The sequence below is a fragment of the Oncorhynchus kisutch genome, linkage group LG14, assembly GCF_002021735.2.
Source record: "Oncorhynchus kisutch isolate 150728-3 linkage group LG14, Okis_V2, whole genome shotgun sequence".
Classification (NCBI taxonomy): Eukaryota; Metazoa; Chordata; class Actinopteri; order Salmoniformes; family Salmonidae; genus Oncorhynchus; species Oncorhynchus kisutch.
Window position 1 is genome coordinate 7,798,234 of NC_034187.2, and position 20,963 is coordinate 7,819,196.

The 20,963-nt window shown below is 42.1% G+C and overlaps 1 protein-coding gene across 4 annotated transcripts in view; it reads right to left on the minus strand.

The window, feature by feature from the left end:
* Positions 1–20,963, minus strand: part of LOC109903244 (synaptosomal-associated protein 25-B-like) — a 93,133-nt gene that overhangs the window by 25,567 nt on the left and 46,603 nt on the right. For 2 of the 4 annotated variants that reach the window (XM_031787752.1, XM_031787753.1), the window contains exons 2-4: positions 17,235–17,372; positions 15,021–15,041; positions 12,975–13,016 (exon numbers count right to left, since the gene is read on the minus strand). In XM_031787752.1, the coding sequence (XP_031643612.1) occupies positions 12,975–13,016; positions 15,021–15,041; positions 17,235–17,306 (135 nt within the window). In that variant the 5' untranslated portion in view covers positions 17,307–17,372. The remainder of the gene's footprint in view (positions 1–12,974; positions 13,017–15,020; positions 15,042–17,234; positions 17,373–20,963) is intronic. The other 2 variants (XM_031787754.1, XM_031787755.1) reach the window with 1 other exon arrangement.

The following is a 20,963-nucleotide window of genomic DNA, read 5'->3' on the forward strand; positions in this document are numbered from 1 at the left end:
AAACATTCAGTAGGAGCAGGACAGATTTCAACTGCCACTTTCCCACCAAACATTCAGTAGGAGCAGGACAGATTTCAACTGCCACTTTCCCACCAAACATTCAGTAGGAGCAGGACAGATTTCAACTGCCACTTTCCCACCAAATATTCAGTAGGAGCAGGACAGATTTCAACTGCCACTTTCCCACCAAACATTCAGTAGGAGCAGGACAGATTTCAACTGCCACTTTCCCACCAAACATTCAGTAGGAGCAGGACAGATTTCAACTGCCACTTTCCCACAAACATTCAGTAGGAGCAGGACAGATTTCAACTGCCACTTTCCCACCAAACATTCAGTAGGAGCAGACAGATTTCAACTGCCACTTTCCCACCAAACATTCAGTAGGAGCAGGACAGATTTCAACTGCCACTTTCCCACCAAACATTCAGTAGGAGCAGGACAGATTTCAACTGCCACTTTCCCACCAAACATTCAGTAGGAGCAGGACAGATTTCAACTGCCACTTTCCCACCAAACATTCAGTAGGAGCAGGACAGATTTCAACTGCCACTTTCCCACCAAACATTCAGTAGGAGCAGGACAGATTTCAAAAGTGTTTCCTTACATATATGTCTGTCTGTCTGTCTGTCTGTCTGTCTGTCTGTGTCTGTCTGTCTGTCGTCTGTCTGTCTGTCTGTCTGTCTGTCTGTCTGTCTGTCGTATGTCTGTCTGTCTGTCTGTCTGTCTGTCTGTCTGTCTGTCTGTCTGTCTGTCTGTCTGTCTGTCTGTCTGTCTGTCTGTCTGTCTGTCTGTCTGTCTGTCTGTCTGTCTGTCTGTCTGTCTGTCTGTCTGTCTGTCTGTCTGTCTGTCTGTCTGTCTGTCTGTCTGTCTGTCTGTCTGTCTGTCTGTCTGTCTGTCTGTCTGTCTGTCTGTCTGTCTGTCTGTCTGTCTGTCTGTCTGTCTGTCTGTCTGTCTGTCTGTCTGTCTGTCTGTCTGTCTGTCTGTCTGTCTGTCTGTCTGTCTGTCTGTCTGTCTGTCTGTCTGTGCTGTCTGTCTGTCTGTCTGTCTGTCTGTCTGTCTGTCTGTCTGTCTGTCTGTCTGTCTGTCCTGTCTGTCTGTCTGTCCTGTCTGTCTGTCTGTCTGTCTGTCTGTCTGTCTGTCTGTCTGTCTGTCTGTCTGTCTGTCTGTCTGTCTGTCTGTCTGTCTGTCTGTCTGTCTGTCCTGTCTGTCTGTCTGTCTGTCTGTCTGTCTGTCTGTCTGTCTGTCTGTCTGTCCTGTCCTGTCTGTTTCTGTCTGATCTGTCTGTCTGTCTGTCTGTCTGTCTGTCTGTCTGTCTGTTCTGTCTGTCTGTCTGTCTGTCCTGTCTGTCTGTCTGTCTGTCTGTCTGTCTGTCTGTCTGTCTGTCTGTCCTGTCTGTTCTGTCCTGTCTGTCTGGTCTGTCTGTCCTGTCTGCGTCATGTCTGTCTGTCTGTCTGTCTGTCTGTCTGTCTGTCTGTCTGTCTGTCTGTCTGTCTGTCTGTCTGTCTGTCTGTCTGTCTGTTGTCCTGTCGTCTGTCTGTCTGTTCTGTCTGTCTGTCTGTCTGTCTGTCTGTCTGTCTGTCTGTTCTGTCTGTCTGTCCTGTCTGTCTGTCTGTCTGTCTGTCTGTCTGTCTGTCTGTCTGTCTGTCTGTCTGTCTGAGATGAGATGAGATGAGATGAGATGAGATGAGATGAGATGAGATGAGATGAGATGAGATGAGATGAGATGAGATGAGATGAGATGAGATGAGATGAGATGAGATGAGATGAGATGAGATGAGATGAGATGAGATGAGATGAGATGAGATGAGATGAGATGAGATGAGATGAGATGATGAGATGAGATGAGATGAGATGAGATGAGATGAGATGAGATGAGATGAGATGAGATGAGATGAGATGAGATGAGATGAGATGAGATGAGATGAGATGAGATGAGATGAGATGAGATGAGATGAGATGAGATATTTACATATGTTCTTCAGATCCCGTCTCTCTGGAGATCCCGTCTCTCCACCGACTAGTAGCATTGATTATTTTCCTCTCATATAACATACTATAATACTGTCTCTCTCTCCCTCCACCATTTCAACAGAGTCCTGATATAACAGACTATAATACTCTCTCTCTCTCCCTCCACCATTTCAACAGAGTCCTGATATAACATACTATAATACTGTCTCTCTCTCCCTCCACCATTCAGAGTCCTGATATAACAGACTATAATACTCTCTCTCTCTCTCCACCATTTCAACAGAGTCCTGATATAACATACTATATTACTGTCTCTCTCTCCCTCCACCATTCAGAGTCCTGATATAACAGACTATAATTCTGTCTCTCTCTCCCTCCACCATTTCAACAGAGTCCTGATATAACAGACTATAATTCTGTCTCTCTCTCCCTCCACCATTTCAACAGAGTCCTGATATAACATACTATAATTCTGTCTCTCTCTCCCTCCACCATTTCAACAGAGTCCTGATATAACAGACTATAATTCTGTCTCTCTCTCCCTCCACCATTTCAACAGAGTCCTGATATAACATACTATAATACTGTCTCTCTCTCCCTCCACCATTTCAACAGAGTCCTGATATAACAGACTATAATACTGTCTCTCTCTCCCTCCACCATTTCAACAGAGTACTGATATAACATACTATAATACTCTCTCTCTCTCCCTCTCCCTCCACCATTTCAACAGAGTCCTGATATAACAGACTATAATTCTCTCTCTCTCTCCACCATTTCAACAGAGTCCTGATATAACAGACTATAATTCTGTCTCTCTCTCCACCATTCAGAGTCCTGATATAACAGACTATAATTCTCTCTCTCTCTCCACCATTTCAACAGAGTCCTGATATAACATACTATAATACTGTCTCTCTCTCTCCACCATTTCAACAGAGTCCTGATATAACAGACTATAATACTGTCTCTCTCTCCCTCCACCATTCAGAGTCCTGATATAACATACTATAATACTGTCTCTCTCTCCCTCCACCATTCAGAGTCCTGATATAACAGACTATAATACTGTCTCTCTCTCCCTCCACCATTCAGAGTCCTGATATAACATACTATAATTCTGTCTCTCTCTCCCTCCACCATTCAGAGTCCTGATATAACAGACTATAATTCTGTCTCTCTCTCCCTCCACCATTTCAACAGAGTCCTGATATAACAGACTATAATTCTGTCTCTCTCTCCCTCCACCATTCAGAGTCCTGATATAACATACTATAATACTGTCTCTCTCTCCACCATTTCAACAGAGTCCTGATATAACAGACTATAATACTGTCTCTCTCTCCCTCCACCATTTCAACAGAGTACTGATATAACATACTATAATTCTGTCTCTCTCTCCCTCCACCATTTCAATAGAGTCCTGATATAACAGACTATAATTCTCTCTCTCTCTCCACCATTTCAACAGAGTCCTGATATAACAGACTATAATTCTGTCTCTCTCTCCCTCCACCATTCAGAGTCCTGATATAACATACTATAATACTGTCTCTCTCTCCCTCCACCATTCAGAGTCCTGATATAACAGACTATAATACTCTCTCTCTCTCTCTCTCCACCATTTCAACAGAGTCCTGATATAACAGACTATAATACTCTCTCTCTCTCTCTCTCTCCACCATTTCAACAGAGTCCTGATATAACAGACTATAATACTCTCTCTCTCTCTCTCCACCATTTCAACAGAGTCCTGATATAACAGACTATAATTCTGTCTCTCTCTCCCTCCACCATTTCAACAGAGTCCTGATATAACAGACTATAATTATGTCTCTCTCTCCCCTCCACCATTTCAACAGAGTACTGATATAACAGACTATAATTCTGTCTCTCTCTCCCTCCACCATTTCAACAGAGTACTGATATAACAGACTATAATACTGTCTCTCTCTCCCTCCACCATTTCAACAGAGTCCTGATATAACATACTATAATACTGTCTCTCTCTCCCTCCACTATTCAGAGTCCTGATATAACATACTATAATACTGTCTCTCTCTCCCTCCACCATTTCAACAGAGTCCTGATATAACATACTATAATACTGTCTCTCTCTCCCTCCACCATTTCAACAGAGTCCTGATATAACATACTATAATACTGTCTCTCTCTCCACTATTTCAACAGAGTCCTGATATAACATACTATAATACTGTCTCTCTCTCCCTCCACCATTCAGAGTCCTGATATAACATACTATAATACTGTCTCTCTCTCCCTCCACCATTTCAACAGAGTCCTGATATAACATACTATAATACTGTCTCTCTCTCCCTCCACTATTCAGAGTCCTGATATAACATACTATAATACTGTCTCTCTCTCCCTCCACCATTCAGAGTCCTGATATAACATACTATAATACTGTCTCTCTCTCCACCATTTCAACAGAGTACTGATATAACATACTATAATACTGTCTCTCTCTCCCTCCACCATTTCAACAGAGTCCTGATATAACATACTATAATACTGTCTCTCTCTCCCTCCACCATTTCAACAGAGTCCTGATATAACATACTATAATACTGTCTCTCTCTCCCTCCACCATTTCAACAGAGTCCTGATATAACATACTATAATACTGTCTCTCTCTCTCTCCACCATTTAAACAGAGTCCTGATATAACATACTATAATACTGTCTCTCTCTCCCTCCACCATTTCAACAGAGTCCTGATATAACATACTATAATACTCTCTCTCTCCCTCCACCATTCAGAGTCCTGATATAACATACTATAATACTGTCTCTCTCTCTCTCCACCATTTAAACAGAGTCCTGATATAACATACTATAATACTGTCTCTCTCTCTCTCCACCATTTCAACAGAGTCCTGATATAACATACTATAATACTGTCTCTCTCTCTCTCCACCATTTAAACAGAGTCCTGATATAACATACTATAATACTGTCTCTCTCTCCCTCCACCATTTCAACAGAGTCCTGATATAACATACTATAATACTGTCTCTCTCTCCCTCCACCATTTCAACAGAGTCCTGATATAACATACTATAATACTGTCTCTCTCTCCCCTCCACCATTTCAACAGAGTCCTGATATAACAGACTATAATACTGTCTCTCTCTCCCTCCACCATTTCAACAGAGTCCTGATATAACATACTATAATACTGTCTCTCTCTCCCTCCACCATTTCAGAGTCCTGATATAACATACTATAATACTGTCTCTCTCTCCCTCCACCATTTCAACAGAGTCCTGATATAACATACTATAATACTGTCTCTCTCTCCCTCCACCATTTCAGAGTCCTGATATAACATACTATAATACTGTCTCTCTCTCCCTCCACCATTTCAGAGTCCTGATATAACATACTATAATACTGTCTCTCCCTCCACCATTTCAACAGAGTCCTGATATAACATACTATAATACTGTCTCTCTCTCCCTCCACTATTCAGAGTCCTGATATAACATACTATAATACTGTCTCTCTCTCCCTCCACTATTCAGAGTCCTGATATAACATACTATAATACTGTCTCTCCCTCCACCATTTCAACAGAGTCCTGATATAACAGACTATAATACTGTCTCTCTCTCCCTCCACCATTTCAACAGAGTCCTGATATAACATACTATAATACTGTCTCTCTCTCTCTCCACCATTCAGAGTCCTGATATAACATACTATAATACTGTCTCTCTCTCCCTCCACCATTTCAACAGAGTCCTGATATAACATACTATAATACTGTCTCTCTCTCCCTCCACTATTCAGAGTCCTGATATAACATACTATAATACTGTCTCTCTCTCCCTCCACCATTCAGAGTCCTGATATAACATACTATAATACTGTCTCTCTCTCCACCATTTCAACAGAGTACTGATATAACATACTATAATACTGTCTCTCTCTCCCTCCACCATTTCAACAGAGTCCTGATATAACATACTATAATACTGTCTCTCTCTCCCTCCACTATTCAGAGTCCTGATATAACATACTATAATACTGTCTCTCTCTCCCTCCACCATTCAGAGTCCTGATATAACATACTATAATACTGTCTCTCTCTCCACCATTTCAACAGAGTACTGATATAACATACTATAATACTGTCTCTCTCTCCCTCCACCATTTCAACAGAGTCCTGATATAACATACTATAATACTGTCTCTCTCTCCCTCCACCATTTCAACAGAGTCCTGATATAACATACTATAATACTGTCTCTCTCTCCCTCCACCATTTCAACAGAGTCCTGATATAACATACTATAATACTGTCTCTCTCTCTCTCCACCATTTAAACAGAGTCCTGATATAACATACTATAATACTGTCTCTCTCTCCCTCCACCATTTCAACAGAGTCCTGATATAACATACTATAATACTCTCTCTCTCCCTCCACCATTCAGAGTCCTGATATAACATACTATAATACTGTCTCTCTCTCTCTCCACCATTTAAACAGAGTCCTGATATAACATACTATAATACTGTCTCTCTCTCTCTCCACCATTTCAACAGAGTCCTGATATAACATACTATAATACTGTCTCTCTCTCTCTCTCCACCATTTAAACAGAGTCCTGATATAACATACTATAATACTGTCTCTCTCTCCCTCCACCATTTCAACAGAGTCCTGATATAACATACTATAATACTGTCTCTCTCTCCCTCCACCATTTCAACAGAGTCCTGATATAACATACTATAATACTGTCTCTCTCTCCCTCCACCATTTCAACAGAGTCCTGATATAACAGACTATAATACTGTCTCTCTCTCCCTCCACCATTTCAACAGAGTCCTGATATAACATACTATAATACTGTCTCTCTCTCTCCCTCCACCATTTCAGAGTCCTGATATAACATACTATAATACTGTCTCTCTCTCCCTCCACCATTTCAACAGAGTCCTGATATAACATACTATAATACTGTCTCTCTCTCCCTCCACCATTTCAGAGTCCTGATATAACATACTATAATACTGTCTCTCTCTCCCTCCACCATTTCAGAGTCCTGATATAACATACTATAATACTGTCTCTCCCTCCACCATTTCAACAGAGTCCTGATATAACATACTATAATACTGTCTCTCTCTCCCTCCACTATTCAGAGTCCTGATATAACATACTATAATACTGTCTCTCTCTCCCTCCACTATTCAGAGTCCTGATATAACATACTATAATACTGTCTCTCCCTCCACCATTTCAACAGAGTCCTGATATAACAGACTATAATACTGTCTCTCTCTCCCTCCACCATTTCAACAGAGTCCTGATATAACATACTATAATACTGTCTCTCTCTCTCTCCACCATTCAGAGTCCTGATATAACATACTATAATACTGTCTCTCTCTCCCTCCACCATTTCAACAGAGTCCTGATATAACATACTATAATACTGTCTCTCTCTCCCTCCACTATTCAGAGTCCTGATATAACATACTATAATACTGTCTCTCTCTCCCTCCACCATTCAGAGTCCTGATATAACATACTATAATACTGTCTCTCTCTCCACCATTTCAACAGAGTACTGATATAACATACTATAATACTGTCTCTCTCTCCCTCCACCATTTCAACAGAGTCCTGATATAACATACTATAATACTGTCTCTCTCTCCCTCCACCATTTCAACAGAGTCCTGATATAACATACTATAATACTGTCTCTCTCTCTCTCCACCATTTAAACAGAGTCCTGATATAACATACTATAATACTGTCTCTCTCTCTCTCCACCATTTAAACAGAGTCCTGATATAACATACTATAATACTGTCTCTCTCTCCCTCCACCATTTCAACAGAGTACTGATATAACATACTATAATACTGTCTCTCTCTCCCTCCACCATTTCAACAGAGTCCTGATATAACATACTATAATACTGTCTCTCTCTCCCTCCACCATTTCAACAGAGTCCTGATATAACATACTATAATACTGTCTCTCTCTCCCTCCACCATTTCAACAGAGTCCTGATATAACATACTATAATACTGTCTCTCTCTCTCTCCACCATTTCAACAGAGTCCTCATATAACATACTATAATACTGTCTCTCTCTCCCTCCACTATTCAGAGTCCTGATATAACATACTATAATACTGTCTCTCTCTCCCTCCACCATTCAGAGTCCTGATATAACATACTATAATACTGTCTCTCTCTCCCTCCACCATTTCAACAGAGTCCTGATATAACATACTATAATACTGTCTCTCTCTCCCTCCACTATTCAGAGTCCTGATATAACATACTATAATACTGTCTCTCTCTCCCTCCACCATTTCAACAGAGTCCTGATATAACATACTATAATACTGTCTCTCTCTCCCTCCACTATTCAGAGTCCTGATATAACATACTATAATACTGTCTCTCTCTCTCTCCACCATTTCAACAGAGTCCTGATATAACATACTATAATACTGTCTATCTCTCCCTCCACCATTTCAACAGAGTCCTGATATAACATACTATAATACTGTCTCTCTCTCCCTCCACCATTTCAACAGAGTCCTGATATAACATACTATAATACTGTCTCTCTCTCCCTCCACCATTTCAACAGAGTCCTGATATAACATACTATAATACTGTCTCTCTCTCCCTCCACCATTTCAACAGAGTCCTGATATAACATACTATAATACTGTCTCTCTCTCTCTCCACCATTTAAACAGAGTCCTGATATAACATACTATAATACTGTCTCTCTCTCCCTCCACCATTTCAACAGAGTCCTGATATAACATACTATAATACTCTCTCTCTCCCTCCACCATTCAGAGTCCTGATATAACATACTATAATACTGTCTCTCTCTCTCTCCACCATTTAAACAGAGTCCTGATATAACATACTATAATACTGTCTCTCTCTCTCTCCACCATTTCAACAGAGTCCTGATATAACATACTATAATACTGTCTCTCTCTCTCTCCACCATTTAAACAGAGTCCTGATATAACATACTATAATACTGTCTCTCTCTCCCTCCACCATTTCAACAGAGTCCTGATATAACATACTATAATACTGTCTCTCTCTCCCTCCACCATTTCAACAGAGTCCTGATATAACATACTATAATACTGTCTCTCTCTCCCTCCACCATTTCAACAGAGTCCTGATATAACAGACTATAATACTGTCTCTCTCTCCCTCCACCATTTCAACAGAGTCCTGATATAACATACTATAATACTGTCTCTCTCTCCCTCCACCATTTCAGAGTCCTGATATAACATACTATAATACTGTCTCTCTCTCCCTCCACCATTTCAACAGAGTCCTGATATAACATACTATAATACTGTCTCTCTCTCCCTCCACCATTTCAGAGTCCTGATATAACATACTATAATACTGTCTCTCTCTCCCTCCACCATTTCAGAGTCCTGATATAACATACTATAATACTGTCTCTCCCTCCACCATTTCAACAGAGTCCTGATATAACATACTATAATACTGTCTCTCTCTCCCTCCACTATTCAGAGTCCTGATATAACATACTATAATACTGTCTCTCTCTCCCTCCACTATTCAGAGTCCTGATATAACATACTATAATACTGTCTCTCCCTCCACCATTTCAACAGAGTCCTGATATAACAGACTATAATACTGTCTCTCTCTCCCTCCACCATTTCAACAGAGTCCTGATATAACATACTATAATACTGTCTCTCTCTCTCTCCACCATTCAGAGTCCTGATATAACATACTATAATACTGTCTCTCTCTCCCTCCACCATTTCAACAGAGTCCTGATATAACATACTATAATACTGTCTCTCTCTCCCTCCACTATTCAGAGTCCTGATATAACATACTATAATACTGTCTCTCTCTCCCTCCACCATTCAGAGTCCTGATATAACATACTATAATACTGTCTCTCTCTCCACCATTTCAACAGAGTACTGATATAACATACTATAATACTGTCTCTCTCTCCCTCCACCATTTCAACAGAGTCCTGATATAACATACTATAATACTGTCTCTCTCTCCCTCCACCATTTCAACAGAGTCCTGATATAACATACTATAATACTGTCTCTCTCTCTCTCCACCATTTAAACAGAGTCCTGATATAACATACTATAATACTGTCTCTCTCTCTCTCCACCATTTAAACAGAGTCCTGATATAACATACTATAATACTGTCTCTCTCTCCCTCCACCATTTCAACAGAGTACTGATATAACATACTATAATACTGTCTCTCTCTCCCTCCACCATTTCAACAGAGTCCTGATATAACATACTATAATACTGTCTCTCTCTCCCTCCACCATTTCAACAGAGTCCTGATATAACATACTATAATACTGTCTCTCTCTCCCTCCACCATTTCAACAGAGTCCTGATATAACATACTATAATACTGTCTCTCTCTCTCTCCACCATTTCAACAGAGTCCTCATATAACATACTATAATACTGTCTCTCTCTCCCTCCACTATTCAGAGTCCTGATATAACATACTATAATACTGTCTCTCTCTCCCTCCACCATTCAGAGTCCTGATATAACATACTATAATACTGTCTCTCTCTCCCTCCACCATTTCAACAGAGTCCTGATATAACATACTATAATACTGTCTCTCTCTCCCTCCACTATTCAGAGTCCTGATATAACATACTATAATACTGTCTCTCTCTCCCTCCACCATTTCAACAGAGTCCTGATATAACATACTATAATACTGTCTCTCTCTCCCTCCACTATTCAGAGTCCTGATATAACATACTATAATACTGTCTCTCTCTCTCTCCACCATTTCAACAGAGTCCTGATATAACATACTATAATACTGTCTATCTCTCCCTCCACCATTTCAACAGAGTCCTGATATAACATACTATAATACTGTCTCTCTCTCTCTCCACCATTTCAACAGAGTCCTGATATAACAGACTATCATACTGTCTCTCTCTCTTCTCATCCTGAACGGCTCAACGCGTACATGGGGGACAGACAGGTAGATTTAACCCCTCTGTCACTAGTTGGTTCAAATCTTTGCATTGAAATAGTCAACTGGAATATGTGCCTGATGTTCTACTGTATGCTCCATTGCTAAATTCATAAACCCCAGTCAAGTCTATGACATCTCAGTCAATGACAACCTTACGTAGTGTTATAACGCTTCATAACAGGGCGGCTCAGCGGATAACTCAGTTTGTGTGGCTGGTTAAAGACAGAATTGAGGACAGAGGCAGAGTCGAACAACATTAGATCAAGGAGATGGATAGCCCAGGAAACCATCAGTCAACATATTCACAACCTCCATAAAACGTAACACCCCCACTCAGTCAAAGAGAGGGCTTCCACTCCACCGAACAGATATGCTCCATGCACTAATACGCACTCTTAGCTGATTCTATTAGCCTAGTGTCCCTAGTTCAAAGCCCACTCAACGGCTATCACCCTGTGCTTGAGAGAAGAAGTCTGTAATTGGATATTTGGAAAAGTATTGACCTGGGTGGGTGGGTTTCTCAAAGCCTTGGTAGCTAAAGAACTACGGTATTTTTCTTAACCACCAAGCCTCATAGCCGTGAAAGAGCTAAAACTTTAAACGTGGTGTTTGACAAGTCAGTGTCGTACGTGTGAACGAACAACATCAGTGAAATAAAGAACGTATTAGTCTAGGACTGGTGTGAGCCTAGATAAACAATAACATAGTACTTATGCACATAGTACTTAGAGAAAGGGTCTGAATACTTATGTAAATGTGAATATTTCAGTTTGACATTTTCAATACATTTGCAAAAATGTCTAAAAACACTGTTTTCGCTTTGTTATTATGGGGTTTTGTGTCTAGATTGATGAGGGGGGATTATTTAATCCATTTTAGAATAAGGCTGTAACGTAACAAAAATGTTAAAAGCCCTCTGGAAACAGACACAGTCACAGATTGACGGTACATTTAAAGCCCTCTGGAAACAGACACAGTCACAGATTGACGGTACATTTAAAGCCCTCTGGAAACAGACACAGTCACAGATTGACGGTACATTTAAAGCCCTCTGGAAACAGACACAGTCACAGATTGACGGTACATTTAAAGCCCTCTGGAAACAGACACAGTCACAGATTGACGGTACATTTAAAGCCCTCTGGAAACAGACACAGTCACTTATTGACGGTACATTTAAAGCCCCCTGGAAACAGACACAGTCACAGATTGACGGTACATTTAAAGCCCTCTGGAAACAGACACAGTCACAGATTGACGGTACATTTAAAGCCCTCTGGAAACAGACACAGTCACAGATTGACGGTACATTTAAAGCCCTCTGGAAACAGACACAGTCACAGATTGACGGTACATTTAAAGCCCCCTGGAAACAGACACAGTCACAGATTGACGGTACATTTAAAGCCCTCTGGAAACAGACACAGTCACAGATTGACGGTACATTTAAAGCCCTCTGGAAACAGACACAGTCACAGATTGACGGTACATTTAAAGCCCCCTGGAAACAGACACAGTCACAGATTGACGGTACACTTAAAGCCATCTGGAAACAGACACAGTCACAGATTGACGGTACATTTAAAGCCCTCTGGAAACAGACACAGTCACAGATTGACGGTACACTTAAAGCACTATTCAGCCATTGTCTTCCAGAAAGTAGGAGTGTTGTTGAACTGAGGCTAGTCCCTCGACTGGGAGGAGTCAAACTCAAAAACTTAAGGAGATGTGCTTTTTTTCTAAAACAAATTATGTAAAACTGAACCAAAAATTAAACATCACTACAAAGGAAGTACAAGTGCTTATATTTTACGCGGAAATTAGGAAGTTTAATTTGTCTCTCCATTAGAAAAAGTAACTGTGTGTGTGTGTGTGTGTGTGCATGTGTGTGTGTGTGTGTGTGTGTGTGTGTAATGTTGACATGACCTTACCTCCTCAACCATGGCCAGCATACGCCGAGTGCTCTCCAGCGACTGTGGAGAGAAAACACCCATATTAGAGAGTTGTCAGATGAATCTCTTCTCTACTACTGAACTCTACTATGAATACACCTGGTGATGAATACACCTGGTGATGAAAACACATGGTGATGAATACACCTGGTGATGAATACACCTGGTGGGGAATACACCTGGTGGGGAATACACCTGGTGATGAATACACCTGGTGATGAATACACCTGGTGATGAATACACCTGGTGGGGAATACACCTGGTGGGGAATACACCTGGTGATGAATACACCTGGTGGGGAATACACCTGGTGATGAATACACCTGGTGGGGAATACACCTGGTGATGAATACACCTGGTGGGGAATACACCTGGTGATGAATACACCTGGTGAGGAATACACCTGGTGGGGAATACACCTGGTGATGAATACACCTGGTGATGAATACACCTGGTGATGAATACACCTGGTGGGGAATACACCTGGTGGGGAATACACCTGGTGATGAATACACCTGGTGGGGAATACACCTGGTGATAAATACACCTGGTGATGAATACACCTGGTGGGGAATACACCTGGTGGGGAATACACCTGGTATACCATATGATTAACATTGACAAACAGTCAGCTATATCATTAACATATCATTAACATATTAACATTGACACACAGTGAGCTATGTCCTTAACATATCATTAACATTGACAAACAGTGAGCTATATCATTAACATACCATTAACATATTAGCATTGACCCACAGTGAGCTAACAATTCTTCACATTCCCACTGGATTTTTGACCAGTTCTCCTCACTCTTTCCCTCTTTTTCCATCTATCCCCCTTTTCATACATCTACATCCCTCTTAATGTGTTCATCTCACTCGATCTCCCTTTCCCTCTCATCTGCTCTGCTTCTCCCTTCCCCTCCCTACCTCCCTCCCTCCCTCCTCCCTTTCCTTCCTCCCTCCTCCCTTTCCTCCCTCCCTCCTCCCTTTCCTCCCGGCCTCCCTCCTCCCTTTCCTCCCTCCCTCCTCCCTTTCCTCCCTCCCTCCCTCCTCCCTTTCCTCCCTCCTTCCTCCCTTCCCTCCCTACCTCCCTCCCTCCCTTTCCTCCCTCCCTTTCCTCCCGGCCTCCCTCCCATTCCTTTACTTATCCAATCTCTCTCTCTCTCTCTCTCGTCTCCCTCCCTCTCGTCTCCCTCCCTCTCTCTCTCTCTCATCTCCCTCTCTCTCGTCTCCCTCTCTCTCGTCTCCCTCTCTCTCGTCTCCCTCCCCCTCTCTCTCTCTCTCTCTCTCTCTCTCATCTCCATCCCTCTCGTCTCCCTCTCTCTCGTCTCCCTCTCTCTTGTCTCCATCCCTCTCGTCTCCCTCTCTCTCGTCTCCCTCTCTCTCGTCTCCCTCTCTCTCGTCTCCCTCCCTCTCGTCTCCCTCCCTCTCGTCTCCCTCCCTCTCTCTCTCGTCTCCCTCTCTCTCGTCTCCCTCCCTCTCGTCTCCCTCTCTCTCGTCTCCCTCTCTCTCGTCTCCCTCCCTCTCGTCTCCCTCCCTCTCGTCTCCCTCTCTCTCCAGAGCCTGGCTGGATTACATTATCCCTTCCTGAATGTTTAATAGGTCCATTTGAGCTAGTGTATTCTGGCCATCTGAATTAAGGCTGTGCCCCACTCAGAAAGGATAGGCTAGAGAAATGTACAGTTAACACTGTCTAAAACACCCGCAGCAAAACCATGGGAACATGGACACAGTAGGACAAATAACCCATAACCATGACACCTAGTTTATAACAAATAGAGTTTATGTCTGACTAACGGTGGTTGACACGCAGTGCTCGATAACAGAGAGGGGAGAATAGAGAGAGAATAACAGTGATGTGGATAACAAGACAACTGAACCAAGGATTATTAATGTGAGATTATTAACGTGAGATTATAACGCATTGTCAATCTGTGATCAAATGAACCCAAGGACAGTAGGCTACATGCGACAGTATGTTAGGGTGAGATATTAGACAGTGCATTCTGTTACCGACCTCAGACGCCACACGTTCACCCTGCGGGGCGACAGACGGAGGGGATCATAATAATGCATCATACTCCACTTTTCCCAAAGATGCAGGAAAGTTCACAAAACAAGAGATTTATCTGTGTCGATGTGTGATTATATCAAATGTTGTCATCCCTTTGATTATCAACCCAAACCAAACTGATGGCCATTTCAGAAAAAAATACTTCCTGTGCCATGCAAGGTTTTTGTCCACTAACCGGGTCAAATACTCAAGTGATCTTGACACAAAGTGGGATTTGGCTGATAATGGGCCAATATCTGGATGTCTGTTATTATTGACACCAAGCAGGCAGTCCTGGGGCTGGCACTACCTCAAAGAGTCAACAAAGGTTATTTCATGTAACAGATTGACGTTTATTGTCACGAGTCTTGTCCTGGAGGTAGAACGGAGTGGTTTCTGCTAAATGGGCTACAGTGGCTTGCGAAAGTATTCATCCCCCTTCGCATTTTTCCTATTTTTTCTTTTTTTTCTTTAAGCAATGTCTTTTTTCTGGCCGCTCTTCCGTAAAGCCCAGCTCTGTGGAGTGTACGGCTTAAAGTGGTCCTATGGACAGATACTCCAATCACTGCTGTAGAGCTTTGCAGCTCCTTCAGGGTTATCTTTGGTCTCCTTGTTGCCGCTCTGATTAATGCCCTCCTTGACTGGTCCGTGAGTTTTGGTGGGCGGCCCTCTCTTCGCAGGTTTGTTGTGGTGCCATATTCTTTCCATTTAAAAAAAAATGATTTAATGGAGCTCCGTGGGATGTTTAATGTTTCAGATATTTTTTTTTATAACCCAACCCTGATCTGTACTTCTCCACAACCTGACCTGTTTGGAGAACTCCTTGGTCTTCATGATGCCGCTTGCTTGGTGGTGCCCCTTGCTTAGTGGTGTTGCAGACTCTGGGGCCTTTCAGAACAGATGTAAATATACTGAGATCGTGTGACAGATCATGTGACACTTAGACTGCACACATGGGGACTTTATTTAATTAATTATGTGACTTCTGAAGGTAATTGGTTGCACCAGATCTTATTTAGGGGCTTCATAGCAAAGGGGGTGAATACATATGCACACACCACTTTTATGTTTTTAATTTTAGCAAATTTTTTGAAACAAGTTATTTTTTAAATTTCACTTCACCAATTAGGACTATTTTGTGTATGTCCATTACATGAAATCAAAATTAAAATCAATTTAAATTACAGGTTGTAATGCAACAAATTAGGACAAACCCCAAGGGGGATGAATACTTTTGCAAGGCACTGTATATCGTAAAAATGGATTAAAACAAATATTATCTCTTTGGTCTTAATTTAGAGTTAGGATAAGGCATTCGGGTTAGGTTTAAGGTTAGGGTTATGTTTAAAATCAGATTGTATAACTTTGTGGTTGTGCCAGCTCGTGACCACTCTGAAAAGCTGTCTCTAGGAGGCTCCAGGAGTCATCCCAATATGGCTGCCTCAAAGCATAAATACAGGTAATATCATGACACAGATTTGGATCTCTTTCTATCCATGTAAAGCGGAATAAAAGTGTAAGTGTGGCTGAATATAAACAAAGCCCATTGTCAAATTAAATCACAATCTGTTAACTTACACAGTAAAATACAAGGTAAGTAGTAGGCTACAGATAGCAATGTGCGGTACATTCTTCATAAAATAAACACACACGCACAAATGTACACACACACACACACAATGTATCAGACCAAAAACAAAATGGTGTGTTTCAGGCAGGGTCTGGTTGACTCAGCTTAGCTTAGAGCAATACAGTCTATTTATAGTCAAACAGCACTCACACATCTTTCTAATTCATGACTTGCATAGCCCCACGTAGTCTCTTTCCCCTCAAGTACAGATTGTTTTACAGTGTAGCTAAAGTAGAACAAAAAAATTGACAGTCTCTATGTAATAAAGATGCTTAATTGTTTGCTTCTGTCTCAGGTGTGGAGCTCAAGGCCCATGTTCAGAAAAACATCTCAGAGTACAAGAGCTGATCCTCCTGTCCGTATATAACCATATTTATTATGATCTAAAAGGCTAAATTAATCCTAGAATCAGTATTCGCACTCTGAGACGCGCCCTGATGTGGATCTCATTTGTGTTCATGAAACAATGAAGATCTACTGTGAGCCGTCACTCAGGTTGGAGGTGTGTGTGAGGTGTGTGTGGTAGGTGTCTTTGTGTGTGTTTTTACCTCATCAGCTATCTGGTCCGCCTTTGTCTGCAGGTTTTCCAGCTCATTGCGCATGTCCGCTTCATCTGCCATGGCTTTTGGGTTGTGAGATGGGCGTCGGCCTCCAAACAATGAGAAAAGTGGCTGCTATTGTAAAAACTGAGAAGAGAGGGAGAAGGAGAGAGAGAGAGAGAGAGTGAGTGAGAGAAAGAGGGAGAGAGAAAATAACAACCACGGTAAGTATCATCACATTAGTGTTTGATGGCGATTAAAAAAAAATCACTTAGATTTGCTTAGGGATAATATATATGCAGAGATCACAAATCAAATCAAATGTATTTATATAGCCCTTCTTACATCAGCTGATGCCACAAAGTGCTGTACAGAAACCTAGCCTAAAACCCCAAACAGCAAGCAATGCAGGTGTAGAAGCACGGTGGCTAGGAAAAACTCCCTAGAAAAGCCAAAACCTAGGAAGAAAGCTAGAGAGGAACCAGGCTATGAGGGGTGGCCAGTCCTCTTCTGGCTGTGGCGGGTGGAGATTATAACAGAACATGGCCAAGATGTTCAAAGTTTCATAAATGACCAGCATGGTCAAATAATAATAATCACAGTGGTTATCGAGGGTGCAACAAGTCAGCACCTCAGGAGTAAATGTCAGTTGGCTTTTCATAGCCGATCATTCAGAATATCTCTACCACTCCTGCTGTCTCTAGAGAGTTGAAAACAGCAGGTCTGGGACAGGTAGCACGTCCGGTGAACAGGTCAAGTTTCCACAGCCGCAGGCAGAACAGTTGAAACTGGAGCAGCAGCACGGCCAGGTGGACATCACACACATGTCAAGCCGCATTTCAGATACTGTAGGATAGGACGTTTCTTTGAAAATGAATCTAGTCAACCATTAATCATTGTGGATGGCTCAGAGTTATCCCAGTTCTCAAAGTTTTGAGTCAAACAAGTAAAACATTTGTGATCACCTTAACTGAAGCATCATCTAGACCAGGGATGGGCAACCCCAGGCCTCGGGGGCCTGATTGATGTCACACTGTTGCCCCAGCTAACACTGAATCCAATACTTAACTAATCATGATCTTCAGTTTAGAATACAATTTGTATAATTAGCTGTGTTTGCTAGGGGTGGTGGAAAGTGTGACAATGCTCCGGCCCCCAAGGACTGGAGTTGCCCCTCCCTGGTCTAGGGGTGGTGGAAAGTGTGACAATGCTCCGGCCCCCAAGGACTGGAGTTGCCCCTCCCTGGTCTAGTCTAATCTCTCGCGCACAGATATATGTACGTAAAATGTAGGATCTGTCGGGAATTAATGGGATGCGTGGGACAATAACAGTAATTCCAGTGTTTGGGTTTTTGTCACTGGTTATTTGGACTTAACAGGATGGGGCTTTGGCTGAGAGTTTCCTTTCGTGAGGGTGGAGACTTTGCATACTGGAATTCTCAAATGTAAAATACAAACATGTATAGAGCTAGAATTTAATCACACAGCTGACCAAATTACATAAGATTTCAGTTATGGGTTAACCTGAGATTAAGATCAGACAGACACAGCAGCCAAAGCTCCCAAGGAAGAGTCCTTCCCTCTCTCTCTTATCCTTCCTGTGGTATCCCTGTCTGGTCTCCCTCACAGCTCTGAGAGATGCATATAATAGTTGAGATGGGTTCAGTCAGGCCTTTACACTAAGACCAGCACCCCTGGTAGGATTAAGTGTTATTGTCACTGTGTAATGGTAATGCTCCTGTCAAGGGTCTCCTCTCTGCCTCCCAGACAGATGGCTTTAGCTCCCACTTCTCTATGAGAGCATCTGAAATCCATATCCATCCCTGTCTACCCTTCTCCAGGGAAATTAGAAACTTATCTCAAGTGTTTCCATAGGAGAGCAGGAGAGGGGGAGGTAGACTCTAAACTAAGAGGAGTTGGCAGATTTTTATTTGTAATACAGGTTTTATTTCAGTTCACTTCAATCTGTAATTTATGTATTATATTTACGTAAGCGGAGCCTGATTTCTCGGTGCAAAGGTTAAAATGCTGTATAATTACTAGTCATGCTCTAGATTGGTTTATAAATTACCTATCAAATCGTACACCATGTGTAACGGCGGATGGTTCTAAATCCATAGAGTCCATAGAGTTGTGCTCAGGTGTTCCGCAAGGTACTATTTTGGGTCCACTGTTGTTCATCAACAACATTGGGGATCATATTGAAACAGCAGATGTTCATTTTTATGCAGATGATCCTGTTTTTCATTCAAGTGGTAGCAGTTACCATACAACAGAATCTGTATGATTTGAAGCTGGTTCTGAATTCGGGTTAAACAAAATGCATGGTATTTTCAAATGCCAGGCATGTTACTAATCATGTCATTGCTACAATGGATGTACATACTATAGAGCAAGTCAAAGTGTACAAATATTTGGGAGTGTGGGTTGATGACAAGCTGAGCTGAGCTGTTCATGTGGAAAACTAAGGAAGCTCAAGCTGAGAATAGGTTTTTATTACCAGCATAAGGCTTGTTTGTCTCTGGAGGCCGGAAAGGAGCAGGTACAATGTACATTATTGACAGCTTTAGATTTGAGTGATGTTATAAACTCAGCAAAAAAAGAAATGTCCCTTTTTCAGGACCCTGTCTTTCAAAGATAATTCGTAAAAATCCACAGATCTTCATTGTAAAGGGTTAAAACACTGTTTAAACACTGAGGGCTTGTAGGCCTGTTGTAAGGCAGGTCCTCACCAGACATCACTGGCAAAAACGTGGCAAACCCACTGTCGCTGGACCAGAGAGGACTGGCAAAAAGTGCTCTTCACTGACGAGTCGCGGTTTTGTCTCACCAGGGGTGATGGTCAGATTCGTATTTATCGTCAAAGGAATGAGCGTTACACTGAGGCCTGTACTCTGGAGCGAGATCTATTTGGAGGTGGAGGGTCCGTCATGGTCTGGGGCGGTGTGTCACAGCATCATAGGACTGAGCTTGATGTCATTGCAGGCAATCTCAATGCTGTGCATTACAGGGAAGACATCCTCCTCCCTCATGTGGTACCCTTCCTGCAGGCTCATCCTGATATGACCCTCCAGCATGACAATGCCACCAGCCATACTGCTCGTTCTGTGCTTGATTTCCTGCAAGACAGGAATGTCAGTGTTCTGCCATGGCCAGTGAAGAGCCCGAATCTCAATCCCATTGAGCACATCGGGAACCTGATGGATCGGAGGGTGAGGGCTAGGGCCATTCCCCCCAGAAATGTCCTGGAATTTGCAGGTGCCTTGGTGGAAAAGTGGCGTAACATCTCACAGCAAGAACTGGCAAATCTGATGCCGTCCATGAGGAGGAGATGCACTGCAGTACTTAATGCAGCTGGTGGCCACACCAGATTTTACTTTTGATTTGGACCCCCCTTTGTTCAGGGACACATTATTACATTTCTGTTAGTCACATGTCTGTGGAACTTGTTCAGTTTTTGTCTCAGTTGTTGAATCTTGTTATGATCGTACAAATATTTACACGTTAAGTTTTCTAAAAATAAACGGAGTTGACAGTGAGAGGACGTTTCTTTTTTTTGCTGAGTTTATATATGGACGCCTCAACCACTACCCGGAGAGCACTTGATTCAGTGTATCATGCGTCCTTCAAGTTCATTACCAATCAAACACATCTAACACATCATTGTGATCTCTAGAGCACCGTTGGCTGGTCATTATTGACCTTGCGTAGGCTTAAACACCGGTATACACTGATTTAT